This window comes from Camelus dromedarius, chromosome 24 (genome assembly GCF_036321535.1).
Source record: "Camelus dromedarius isolate mCamDro1 chromosome 24, mCamDro1.pat, whole genome shotgun sequence".
In the NCBI taxonomy this organism is placed as follows: domain Eukaryota; kingdom Metazoa; phylum Chordata; class Mammalia; order Artiodactyla; family Camelidae; genus Camelus; species Camelus dromedarius.
In genome coordinates this window covers 26,411,721-26,425,003 of record NC_087459.1, presented here as the reverse complement: position 1 = coordinate 26,425,003, position 13,283 = coordinate 26,411,721, and the positions used below count along the sequence as shown (strand labels likewise).

General features: G+C 56.1%; 1 protein-coding gene across 6 annotated transcripts in view; it reads left to right on the top strand.

The window, feature by feature from the left end:
* GTF2IRD1 (GTF2I repeat domain containing 1) overlaps positions 1-13,283 on the top strand; it is a 95,438-nt gene that overhangs the window by 69,753 nt on the left and 12,402 nt on the right. For all 6 annotated transcript variants that reach the window (XM_064478609.1, XM_064478610.1, XM_031432752.2 and 3 more), the window contains one exon: positions 176-204. In XM_064478609.1, coding sequence (XP_064334679.1) covers positions 176-204 — 29 coding nt within the window. The remainder of the gene's footprint in view (positions 1-175; positions 205-13,283) is intronic.

The following is a 13,283-nucleotide window of genomic DNA, read 5'->3' as shown; positions in this document are numbered from 1 at the left end:
GCTCACCCTCGTGCACAGTGGCCCTGCCGCATCGTCCCAGTGTCCTGTGCACACAAATCACCAGGCATCTTGTTAAAACGCAGATTCTGATGCAGTGGGTCTAGGGTGGGCCCCACACATTCCTAACAAGCTTCCAGGCCTTCTCCCGACATTCCCATCTCTGTTTCTCTTCCAGGCCTTTTCAAGGACTCATCCCAAAGCCTGGTAAGAGGCGCTGGCTATGGGGGAGAGGGCGGAGATTGGCAATGGGGGGAGACAGACGGCCATGGTGCTGGGGGCCAGAGGCCAGAGCTGAGCTTGCTGTGGGACACAGGTTCCTGGGACCTGGAGTGGAACCAGGCCCCTGCCCATCTGTTCTCCCACCTCACCTGGGCCCTGACCCAGGGGACCCATGAAGGGAGAAGGAAGGCCAGGCTGGAACCTGGCCCCAAATTCTGGAAGGGAGAAAAAGGGTCAGTGGGGTGGCACTGGCGACTTTTTAGCTACACCCACCCGAGGTTCAGGAGGGAGGGGCCTGGCTTGGTCAGTGCCCCCCACTTTTCCTGATGAAGGGGCCTCAGTGAGTGGATAAGGTTGGTGGCCGGTGGGTTCCTAACGTCAGAGGGTGGGTGTCTGCGTGGGATCCTGCGAGCTTGGTGGTCAAATGTGGGTAACAGCTTACGCACTTGGGAAAATGCCTCTCCTGGCCCCTTTCAAGGCATCCCGCCCCATCCTCCCCCTGGGCTACATCTTGGCCCTCCCAGACCCTGAATGAGTAGAGGCTGTCCCTGCGGGGGCGACATGATCACCTGGTCAGCTGTCAGGGTTGGCCAGGGCCTCCAAGGAGGCAGCTGTATACATTGACCCCTCACCTGCTGCCTTCCCCCTCCCCTGACTTGGAGCTGCTGCCCTCCTGGTGCCCTCGGGGAGGTTGTGCTGGGAACAGAGAAAGCCTGCAGTTCTGGAATCTGATTTCACTCCAAGCACGCTGACCCTGCTGTTCATCCCTGTGCCCAGGCCCGGCTGATGGGCTTCTGGGGAAGGGGTGAACTGGAGAGGGGCTGTGGTGATGTGGCAGCCGCAGGGACCCCAGGGAGGAGGAGCAGGAGGAGGGGTGCTTGGGGAGGGCTTCCCGCTGAGGACGGCTCTGATCGGGCCTCAGGGGAGAGCCGACGCGGAGAGCGGGGAGAAGAGGCAGGGGGTCAGCTGGGTAAGCAGCAGGGTCCAAGCCTACACCAGAGGTGTTTTTCCAGAATTCTCAGAGGTGCGAAAGCAACCAGATGACGTTAGTAAGGTAGAGACGGTGAAGGTAACAGCAGCAAAATGCAGAGGTGGCCCCGGCAGAAATCTTGCCGAGAGATTACGGATGTCCGACCCTGTGCTGACTGCTTCACATGGATTCGTCTTACACATATTTCCGGAGGTCTGCCTAGGGCCAGGCAGTGTTCTAGGTACTCCGGTCACAGTGACGAACAGAGGAGGCATCTCGTTTACGCCTCAGACCTGTGCTAGGCACGGGAGCCCGACTTACAAGGGGAAACTGAGGCTCGCGTTTCAGTGATGTGCCCACGTCACACGGCTAGCAGGTGGCCTGTCCAGCCTCAAGACCCATGATCTGGAGTAGCTGCGGCCCCGGGATCCGCATTGCACACCTTGGAGAGGTGGGTCTGGGGCTGCCGGGCTCGGACGACCGCAGCGGGAGTGAGTGCCTCCCCGGGAAGCAAGCTGGGACTGCAGGACAGGACAGGGAGACAAGGCTCAGATGCTCATGAGAACATCACAGGCCTGTGGACTCCCTTCTCATCGGCCATGGGAGCCAGGACACACCTTCCCTGGTGCCACCTGGGGCTCCGGGCCCATCCCAGCTCTGTGACAGGCTGCTCAGCCCTCTGTGGACCTGCCTTGCTCCAGGACGTGGTGGGCGCCCTGTGGCCCACGGCCTGCCCTGCCTGCATCACAGGCCCCGTCACCCCGTCAGCACTGTGACCACTGAGTCAGCTTCAAGCCACTGCCTGCCCCAACTTCGGTGTCCACCCAAGTGGGTGCTGGTGCGGGCAGCGGGAAGAGTGGCCAGGCCTCCCTCTGCCGATGGAGAGTGGAAACACGGCGAGGCAGTCTGTCAGCCTCCTCCTGCCCCCACTGTGCTCCCCGGCCACTCCTCACAGCAAAGGGCCTCATGGAGGCCTGAAAATACAGGTCTGCCAGGGGCGTCCCCATTTTTTAATGAGTTTGAAAAGCAAGAAAGAAAAAGTCACGTATGACACTTCATGTGTGCTGGGCTGTGAGTTCAGCTCTTTGCACGGTTGGTCACCTTTTTCCAGACAAACAGGCCGAGAGAACTTCAGTAACCTGCCTGGGACACCCAGACTGTAATGAAGGAGCTGTTCGCTCCAGGCCTGACTCCCTGTTTCCCATGGGAGACAGGGAGGCCCACTGATTACAGGCGGGCTGCTAGTAATTCAGAGCAGCCACCGAATAGGGGGATGTCAGGCTTTGGGGAGAAACGCTGAGGGGGCGGAGAGGCAGCCAGCAGCCTTCACCCCTTCCTGGGGTGACCTCTTCCACTGACCACGATTTGCCCTCCAGCTTAGGGGTCGGCAGCTCAGCTTCCTGTCTGAGCAGCTTTTGAAATCTCAGCATCACTGCTATGGTGGCCGCCTGCCCCCATTTCTCTGTGGCAGGCTGCCTGGAAGAGATGGGAAAGTGCTTTTGGCCCCAGCCCTCAGGGATGGAACTGCCAGCACCTTTCCAGGCATTGGCATCTCAGACAGTGTCAGCCTGGAGGGGCCGGGGCAGACGGGCTGGCAGGCCAGCACTGTGCTGACTCATGCCACTTGTTGCTCTGGGCTGGGAAGGTGTCCAGACTCACAGGAGCCTCTGAGGGTTCACCAGAGGTCACTGGATGCTGTTCTGCCCCAGAAAGGGCTGTTCCCAAACCGTCCAAGAGACAGTCGCCAAAGCCTGCTGCAGGCGAGCTCTTGGGGTTCTGAGGTGAACTGGAGCAGGAGGTCAGGTCAGTGGGGAAGGTGTGTCCTGGCTCCCATGGCCGATGAATGCTGTACCAGAGGCAGGTGCTCTGCGTGTGTAGCGTGTTGGTAGATTATCTGCTTTGGGACTGTCAGCTGAGGTGGTGTGTGGGCCATGGGAAAGCACAGGTTGGTGCTCAGAGCCATGTTCAAGTCCCTGACCCCTCTTACTGACCATGTGACTCTGGGCTCATGATTTCACACCCTGAGCCTCCACTTACTTATCAGTAAGATGGGATGGCATATCTGCCTCCCAAGGTGATCTGAACTAGATGAATGGTGGGCACTGGAGGATGGTTTTCTCCCTGCTGATACTTGAGAGACGTCTGTAAAAGCCCTTGGCCCTGGACCAGCTGCAATAGGAAAGGCTCAGCCAGTTGGGGGGGGGGGGTTACTGTTATTCCTGAGCTTCAGGAAGGCTTCCTGGAAGAGGTGACATTAAGCTGGGCCTTGGAGGTGTGGTGTGGTGCTGACACAAGGTACAGCCTAAGTGAGGGCATTGTCCGGGGGACATGGCTGGGGCACCTGCGGGGGATGGAGCCGGTGTGGCATGCAATGGCAAAGAGGCAGGCCTTATCCTGGGCACAGTGAGAGCATGGGGACTTTCTCCTTTTTCTTTCATCTTCTAAAAATATGGGATGGATTTTAGTCTACAAATTCAGAAGTGCAAGACATGTAAACTTTTTTTTTTTAATTCTTCCAAAATTGAATTAGATTTCTACCCAAAGCCCCCATTACATAATGGCAGAAAGTTAATCTGAGTCCATTTAGGATGTACCTTTTCCCCAGACTTGTCTCCAAGTTCCAGAAGGATTCCAGGATTAGGGGGAGGGAGCCCACCGAGTCTTGAATGTCACCTGTCCAGTTGGTACCCACAAGACATCCAGCTGTCCACTCCGGTGGTTGGAGAAATGCCCCTTGTTCCTCTCTGTTGAGGCTCCTCTGGGGCCTTGAACCTCTAGGAAGCCCATCCCTGCAACCCACTGTGGAGGGTTTACACGTATGCAGACCATCGCTTGGAAAGCTGGGTCAGTGGGAGGGGAGAAAGAGGTGGTGGAGAGGCGAAGGCAGCATGGGGGAGGAGGGTGCTGCAGAGGGAGGGTCGTGAAGAACGGGGACTTCCCTGGGGAGGGCAAGGGAGGGACCCTGTTAACTAAGGATGGCTGAGATTTTCTAGGTCATTTGTAGAAGGCTCCCATAGAAGTCTTTCTTAACAGAGCCATCTCAAGAAGGTGAATTCTAAAGAAGGAATTATGCTTCGAAGGTGAATTGGTCATTAAATCTGGTGCTTTCACAGTTCGGCCTGGAAACAGTGGGCCGGCCAAAAATGAGGCAAGGATAGAGCTGTTCCTGGGCCAGTTTTGTGTGGGTCACAAGATGACCCCACAAGGCCTTTGGTGTTGCCCCAACTGGGTACATCACATCTGCTCTCGGGGCCTCAGTTTCCCCACTGGTGTCTAGTAGTAGCAGTCCCTTCCTGCTCATGCTGAGTGGTGGGTGGGCGCCTGGCTGGGGATGAAGACGGACTTGGACCGAGCCTTGGAGGATGGTGGGTAGGATTCCAAGCTCCAGGTCAGAGCAGCTGTGGGCCCGGGCCTTCATGGGATCCCTGGGGATTGGGCGCACTGGCTAGAGGGAGCCTGCTGAGGGCCTGGGGCTGCAGAGGGATGGTGGGGCCAGGCCCCTGACTTGTACTAGAGTGAGCTCAGGCCTGGCTTCAAGGAGCCAAGTAAACCAGGCTCAACCCTGGAGGCCTGAGTGAGTGAGGCCTGGGAGAGATGCACACCATAGGTACTGCCTTGCCACCTGGCCAGGCTGCTCCCCCCTCACCCACCTGCCTGCAGCAGCTCTGAGATAATTAGGGAAACTGGGCCAGGGGCCAGAGAGGCAGGTGGCTGGGACCAGTCTCTGTCCTCAAAGCCCTGGGGAACTGGCAGGCAAGCGGAAGGGGCTCCAGGTGAGTCTGACACCTCTCTTTGTGCCCTCAGCAGCACCAAGTCGAGGTGAATCTCTCCCCAAACCCAGAGGGGCCCGAGGCCATGCAAACCCAGGACAGCAAAGGGGGCCATTCAGGAAGTGCTGAGAAGAATCAGTGATGACTAAGGAAGGAGAGGCCCTCTGCCCAGGTAGCTGGTGTAGCAACAGCTGCAGAACATCCTAGTAGGTTGGGAAAGGCAAATACATGCCCATGGTGGAAATTTGGAAAATACAGAAATTTACCCAGATGACTGTTCATCTTTATGATGATACATTTCTTCCAGATTTTTCCCCAAGCTTATTAATTTTGTGTCTTGTTCTTTCCGTAAATTTACATACACATACACTTAAAGCATAAGCATTTTCCCATGTCTTTAAAGCACTTTATAATGCTCCCTCATCAGGGTGCATCATAGTTATGTAAGGGCCCTGTCCCCAACAGTGGACACTGGGGCAACCAGCTCTTCACACCGTGGACACCTAACATCCACCTTATGCTTATGATTTGCCAATTACCAAGTCTTCCCATACCAGCACATTTGATCTCCTCTAATAACCAGTCTTACAGGAGGAAAATGGTTCAGAGAGGTTAAGGAATTCAATGGAGGTCACACAGTATGTGCTCAGGTTCTCCTGGCCCCACACCTTTCATCCACACTGGGTGGCTCTTTGCTGCCCTCTTCTGGCTGTCAGTATCTATAACATCGGTCTTGTTTGTCTAGCCCTTGAGGCTCACAATCCTTTGAGTTCATTCATTTATACACCAAAAAATTATTGAATGCCTACTCTGCCACCCAAGATCTGGGAATATGGAGTAAAAAAAATCTATACCATGTGGTGTTTATATTCTACTAAGGGAGACCGATAAATAAGAACAAATAGTATCATACTCAATAGTGACAATTGCTGTGGAGACAAATACAACAGAGATAGGACCATCTGTCAAGAGGACAGTTTTAGATAGGCCACGAGGAGTTAAGCCTGAATGAAGAGAGGGTATGAGCTATGTAGAAATCCAGGTTGAGACATCTAGGGAGAAGAGTCAGTCAGTGCAAAGGCCCTGGGGCCCTGGACCTATTTTGAAAGTAGGGCCAACAGGATTGCTGATAGTGAATGTGGGTTATGGAAAAGAGGGATAAAGGATGACATCAAGATTTTGTCCCAAGCAGCTAGAGGGGGAAAGGGAGGGAGGATCTGAGTGGTGGGCAAATTTGACACCCAAGCGGACAGATTGGGTAGGCAGTTAGATCTACAAATCAGAGAGAGTCCCACTGGAGACGTGCAATCGGGAGCCATTCTGTAATTTATGTATTTGAGTCATGAAACTGGATCACAGTGGGGTTGAGGATGGACAGTCACAAAGAGTCCAGGGTTGATCCCTGGGGCCCTCCAGAAGTTAGAGATGAGGAGGGAGAAGTGGCACACCCAGTGGGTGTCATGTCCCAGAAGCCAAGTGAGAAACCGCTGAAGGAGAGCGATCACCTGTGTGCCCCGTGCTGCTGCGAGGTCAGGTGCAGTCCTGAGACGGGACCGTGATGGGAGTCGGGGGTGGAGAGCAACCCAGAGGTCCAGGGGCAGCATGGTCAAGAGCAGTTTCAGGGAGAGGAGGGGACCTAAGTAGAATCGTGGGCTCAGGAGAGAATGAGAGAAGAGAAACGGAACCCACCAGGGACAGATGATGGCCCTTTAGTGGCAGAGGGGAGATGGGGCCGGAGCTGCAGGGTGAAAAGGGATCAGGAGAGGGTTTTAGAGGTGTCAGTAGTGACAGTGCAGCCACCACTCTGACGAGTGTGGAGCCAGCAGAGAGGGCCCATGGCGGAGCCCTGGAGCACACCGACCTCCAAGGGACCTTGAGGAAGACGAGCCCGTGAAGGAACAGAAGAGGCAGAGCCCAGGGAAAGGAGGTGGAGGGATTTGCGGGTAAGAAGAGCTGAGTCAGGCAGCTGTTTGCAAATCAGAGAGAGCAGAGTCCTAGGCAACACTAGAGGGATCAAGGAAATGAACATTCTAGAACTATTCTCGAATAGTGGTGGTTTAAAAAAAAAAAAAAAAGCCTTGTTAGGTAGTGAATCCCCTGTCACTGGCGACATCTGAGCGGCCACCCACCAGACAGGGCAGGAAGGGCTCTGCCAGCTGGCGCTGCCTCTGTCTTGTGCGTCTCTGTGCGTCTCTGTGCCATCTGCCTGGAAGCCCAGCCCCTTAGTATCCAGGAGGTGGGGGAGGGTATAGCTCACTGGTAGAGCACGTGCTAAGTATGCACTAGGTCCTGGGTTCAGTCCCCAGTACCTCTATTAAAAATAAGCAAATAAATAAACCCCGTTACCTCCCCTTCCAAAAAAAAATAGAATCCAGAAGTGTGCAGAGGGGCCTCCCCACCCAGCGACTCCCTTCCGTCTGCTGCCCAGCTCTGAGCCTCCCACAGCCGCTCGCTGATAACCCCGAGTTACAGGCCCAGCTGCCCTGCCCCAGCTCCCTTCTGGGCGAACCTGGGGTTCCCCCAGGACCCAGGCCAGCTTCCTCTCCTTTTGGTTCTCTCTGGACCCAGCAGTGCAGCCCTCCCTGCCAGCTTGAGGGAGCTCTTGGGTGAGCAGCCAGGCCCCCTCCCACCCCACTCCCCAGCCCAGACTAGGGGTTCCGGGCCCCAGAGACAGAGCAGAGCTGCCGACTTCCTGTGCAACTCCAGCAAGTCCGGTTTGCCTGCCTGGGCCTCGCTTTCCCTACTTGGAAAGTGGGCAAAGTCCTGCACCAGGGCTGTACTGGGTGCGCCACCAAGGCAAGGAAAAGAGGGCTAAATGTCGTGTGCAGGAGGGGCGAGCCGGAGAGGCCGGCCAGGCCGGAGCGTGGAGGGCCTGGAAGGCCTGGCTTTGCAGCGTGGACTGGACCCTGCAGGCCCGGCCTTGGCAGGCTCTTCCGCTGACGTCCCCGTGGCCGGAGCCCGAGCACCCCCGAGGACCAGGACCCAAGCCTTATCTAGGAAGGCCCCGCTCCATAAACTTTAGTTTTAACTTAAGGAACTGTGTTAAATTACATCCTGCTGATGAAATAGGTGATGCCACTTGACCTACTTCCCACCCTGGCCTTGTCTGAGGCCCAGTTTGAGAAGCTCAGCTGTGGTCTCCCAAGTGGAGGGCTGTGAGCCCATCTGCGGGGAGGACACGAGGAGGGAATGACCCCAGCCCCAAACGGGATGGTACCTCTTGTCATTGTCCCCGCTGGGGCCTCTGCTAGGTCTCCTGTCACTCACTGGGTGCTGTGTGACGAGGGCTTCCTGGAGAGGGGGCCCTGAGCTGGGCCTGGGGTTGACCTCAGCAGAGGGTATTGTGGGGTCAGGGAGGGACTGAGCAGGAGCAGGGACAAGTCCCCTGCTGCCCTCTAGGAGATGTGTGACCTTGGATAAGTGAACTTACTGTCTTTGGTCTTGGATAAGTTACCTTGCTATTTCTGGGCCTCCGGATCACATGGAGCAGGGACACTCTCCATGGTCTCCCCACCCTCAGTCACACATTCACTTCTCAGGCCCCTGCCTCCCTCGCCTCCCTTCCCCACCCCCTCTCCACCCTTCCAGCTCTGTCACACTCTTGAGAGCTCAGAAAAAAACCACCCTTTCTCAAGTTTCTAAAGATACCACAATTCCAGTGCCAGCCACATGTTTCTCCACTTAATTATCTCTGCTTTTCTTTGTTAATTAGGCTCCGGTAATGATCTCTCTTCTGCCTTCCCGGGAAGAGCTGGCATCTGCTGGGCGGGGCTTGGAGGCCTCTGTGGGCAGACACCCGGCTGCCAGGCCCAGAATTGGCTGGCTGCCTCCTTTCTTCCAGGCGAGGTGGCCCAGTGGGCGATGAAACAGTGTGATGTCAGGGAGGCTCCGCCCTTTCCTGGCCCACTGGGACTCAGCTGGGGCTCAGCTGGGTCATGGCCACCCCATCCTGCCCCTGGGTTGGTCAGTGGTCCCAGCCCTGCCAGGTAGGGAGGGGTACCTCAAGGTTCCTGGCTGTTGTTAGCCAGCGGGCTCCTCAGGCCCCAGAAGGGAGCAGTGGGGGGCTTCAAACTCTTCTGCAACATTCCAGAAAACCTCACCACAGAAACCAGTTCCCCAGCTGGGACCACCCAAGCTGATGGGAACAACCAACGCCTTTATTTGGCACTGGAGTGAGATCAGTTCTCGGGTCACTAGGCACCACGTGCTGAACAGAAGCTCTAGCAGCTGATAAATGCGTCTTTGAGCTACAAAAGGGGAGGCCTGGGGGTGGGGCACTAAGTATGGCCCAGCACTTGCAGTTTACTGGGTGGACTGGATCTTTCCAACCTCCTGGGGAGGGGTCTGATGGCAAAAGAGACCTCGTGGGGGTGGGGGTGGGGCACGCAGCCCGAGCCCTCTGGAGCCCCAGACTGAGTACAGGGCAGCACTGCCTGCAGAGGACCCTTCAGGTTTGAGAGCTCAGGGGCAGTTAACTTAGTACGTGAACAGTTCCAGGGTGTCTCCTGGGCTGGGTGCTGGGCTTTTGAACAACCCCAATGAAAGAAAGCCCCCCTCTTGGAACTGCTGTTCTGGTGTGGACGCAGAGAACAATGAGCAAGGGATAAAGTGTACCAGATGTAAGTGCTGAGCAGCAGGGACGCAGATGGGAGAGGTGGTGTCTATTTTTAGGGAGTTAACAGCAAGAGATGTGGGATGGCCAGAGGGATCGGGAGGAGCGTTGCTGGCAGAGCACAGCGAGTGCAAAGGCCCTGTGGTCCCCTACCAGGGTGGGAGGTCAGGCAGAGGATGTGGTAGGAGACAGAACTGGGAGAGAAAGCCGATGGTGGGGGGATTGGATCAGAATGCTGATCCTTGTTCTGAGCGAGCTGGGAGGCAGTGCAGGCTTCTGAGCAGAGGAGGAACAGAATCCAATTTAGGATCTAACAGGATCCTTCTGGCTGCTGGGTGGGCACACACTGGGTGGCAGCAGGGGAGGGTGTAAGGAGGTGTTAGTAGTGATGCATGCGAGGCCCGGTGACGGCAGCAGCGATGGTGAGTCCTGGACTCTGGGCAGTTTGTAGCTGGAGCCGACCGAATTGGCTGATGTGGGCTGTGAGGGGGAGAGGAGTTGAGTTTGACCTCGAGGATTTGGGCTGAGTTTCTGGAAGCATGGAGGTTGGTAGCTGAAGGTGCAGGAGGAGCTGGTGGGGTGGGGGGAGGATCAGGCATGTTTGTGGCATGTTAGGTCTGGGATGTCATCCAGGGGCAGTTCCGGGGCTCAGGGGAGTGGTCCAGGCTTGGGGTATAACAGGGAATCCCAGGCTTACTGCTGGTATTGAAAGCCCCAACAGCGCGTGAGATCACCGGGAGTAAGTGGAGTCAGAGGGCCAGGGCCCTGGTGCCGTCAGCCTTTGTGGGTCAGAAAAAAACAAGGAGGAGCTGGTAGGGGTCGGGGGATCAGGAGGGGCTGTGTCCTGGTGCTCAGTGGGAGAACCCCATTCTCCCTGGGGGAGGCCCTTCTCTTGTGCCCATGGCCCGGAGACATGGCTAAGCGTCTTGTTAGGGACATTGGGAGTCCAGCTGTGAGCACTCATGGCCCCAGGCCCCACTGTGCAGGATTACAGACGCCACACAAGGCGCGTTAGGAAGAGATTTCCCCTCCACTCTATGAAGTAGGAAAGCCCAGCGCTCAGAGGAAGAATCTGTTCTCTTGTCTTTTCCATCTTCCAGAGGCCGCCTGCGTTCCTTGGCTGGTGGCCCCGCCTCCGTCTTCAAAAGTGCATCCGTCCAACCTCTGCCTCTGCTGTCCCATCTCCTGCTTTTGACCTTGCCTCCTTCTTACAAGGACCCTTGTGGTTACTTTTAGGGCCCACTTGAATAATGCAGGATAGTCTCCCATCTCAAGATCCGTAATTTAATCACACCAGTATAGTCCCTTCTGCCATATAGAGAAACTTGCCACAGGGCCCGGGCATTAGGGAACAAACAGCTTTGGGGGCCACCTACTCATCCCAGCACAGAGTTGGAGGCAGACGAGGAGGTTTCTCTCCTGAGCAACCATGCGGGAGGGTGGGGCCGGAGACCCACAAGAAGGGAGGAGGACCAGGTTTGCGGGAGACTTGGAGTGTCCGTTCAGAGATGTGCAGAATCAAAGGTGCTCGAGGAGGCAGGTGGAAACGAGGGCTTGGGGGTTGCGGGTGCAGAGAGAGCGCGAAGAATCTGCAGCGTGGATGGGGTGGGAGCAAGAGCTACTCTCCGCTCCCCTCATGCAGGAACCCAGTCCCGGTGGGCAGTCAGTAGGCTGTCAGGTACCCCTGCCCTGGCCTCGTGGCCAAGAAGGACAGGGAGAGGCTGTGTGGCCAGGCGGTTCGTGGTCTGGGGTCAGCCCCGGCTCTTCCACCGACTCACGGAGTAACCTGGGGCAGGTGGCTTCCTTTGTGTGCCTCAGTTTCCGTGTCTGTAGGATGGAGATACCCCTAGGACCAACTTTATAGGGTTGTTGGAAGGACTGAGTGAATGAATCCATGCAAAGATCTAAGAGGAAGGCCTGGCACGTAGGAGCGTAATTTCTCGGACAGCACTCTTCCGAGCGCCTCTGACGTGTGTCGGGCGTTGCCATGGGCGCTGAGGCTGTAACCGTGAACACGTGAAGACAGACAGCAGGCTCAGCCCACGGGGAGCGCCTTGCCCGTGTTGTTGGCAGCAGAGCTCGCTGCTGCTGCTGTTGTACATCAGATCGTGGCCTCAAAATCGCCCCCCTCCCCAAGTGAGCCAGCAGAGCCCCGGCCTGTGTGGTCAGCTGCCTCCCTCTGCCCACTTGCCCCAGCCAGGCTCTGATGCCCTGCTCATTGTGCTGAGTGCACAGCATCCCCTACCCGGCCAGTTGTGGCCGCAGTTTGGCCTAGGCCTCGGTGGCCATGGGTCAGCACTTGTCCCTGGCCCCATCAGCTGTGTGGCTGGGACCACGGAGGAAGGGGAGTGGAGAGGGAAGGAGGTGATCTCCCTTGGGAAGGGCCATGGGTGTGTCTGGTCCCAGGATGGTCTGTCCAGGACAGACCTGGCACTTGCTCTGCCCAGCCTGGCTGGCGGGTTCGAGCCGCAGAGCTGCAGGAGCATTTGGCAGAATGCCCTCGGGGAGGTGCTGGGCTGTTCCCAGATAGGAAAGCAGCACCCAGCGGTCAGAGAAGGCTTGGGTGTGAGTCTTAGCACCACCCATTGCAAACCGTGTGGCCTTGGTGGCTTTGAACAGGCACCTGGACTCCTCTGAGCCTGTTTCCTTATCTATAAAATGGGGATCATAACACCTAGAGGTCAGGCTTGCCATGAGGAATAAAGCATCACTATGTAAGTTGCCAGGCCCAGTCTCCAGCGGGCATGTGCAATCAGCAGACGGAGGATTTGCGTCCCCATGTCTGGAAGCCGGGGTCGGGGGGCTCAGTGAAAGGGCCTGGTAGCCCCAACAGGGGAGGCCTCACCCAGACAGCCCTCTGTTCCAGGCTCTTGTGTGCAGTGGGTCAGCTGGAGGTCAGACAGCTGGGCCCCGGGGAGGAATATGGATCACCTGCCCAGGCAGGTTGTGGTCCACCCATCACCAGCCTCGCACCCCAGGGAAAGGGCGTGGATTGATGGAGGCACAGAGCCCATCCTGAGGGAGCCCTGAGGGAGGAGGCTTGCTTTCTTCCCTCCCCCTCCCCAGAGGACCCCATACACGATCAGATCCATCATGATCCCTGGCTCATGACCTACTCTGCCATCAATCCTGCATGTAATGATCCATCCATCAGTTGATTGATGGCCGTAACTTTTTATTTTGAAGCAATTTTTAATTTACAAAGAGTTGCAAAGACAGTAGAGAGTTCCCAAATACCATCTGACCCATGGAGGGTGTTAACTTCTTACATAACCGTGGCACATTTGTCAAAGCTAAGAAATTAACGTGGGTGCCATGTGGTTAGCTAAACTACAGGCTTTATTTAGATTTCTTCAGTTTTTCCCGTGATGTCCTTTTTGTGTTCCAGAATCCAGTCCAGGATGCCACATTGCGTTTAGTATTCATTTATTTTTGTTCTTTTATTTGTGTTCCCTATTTGTTTGCTCGCTTGTTAATAAATACTGCAGTGACCGCCCATGAACCCACCACCCATCTAAGAATCAGGAACTAATGCTGTACACCCGCCCCTCTGCTCCCCCTCATCTTGTCTGCCTCTCTCCCCAGAACAAATATTCTGAGTTTTATGTGTGTCATTCCCTTGGTTTTTTTCCCTGCAAAACTGCAGGGAAAAAAAAAGAAGAAGAAGAAAGAAAGAATAGTATAAAGACTGCTTGTATATCCTTTCTCTGGA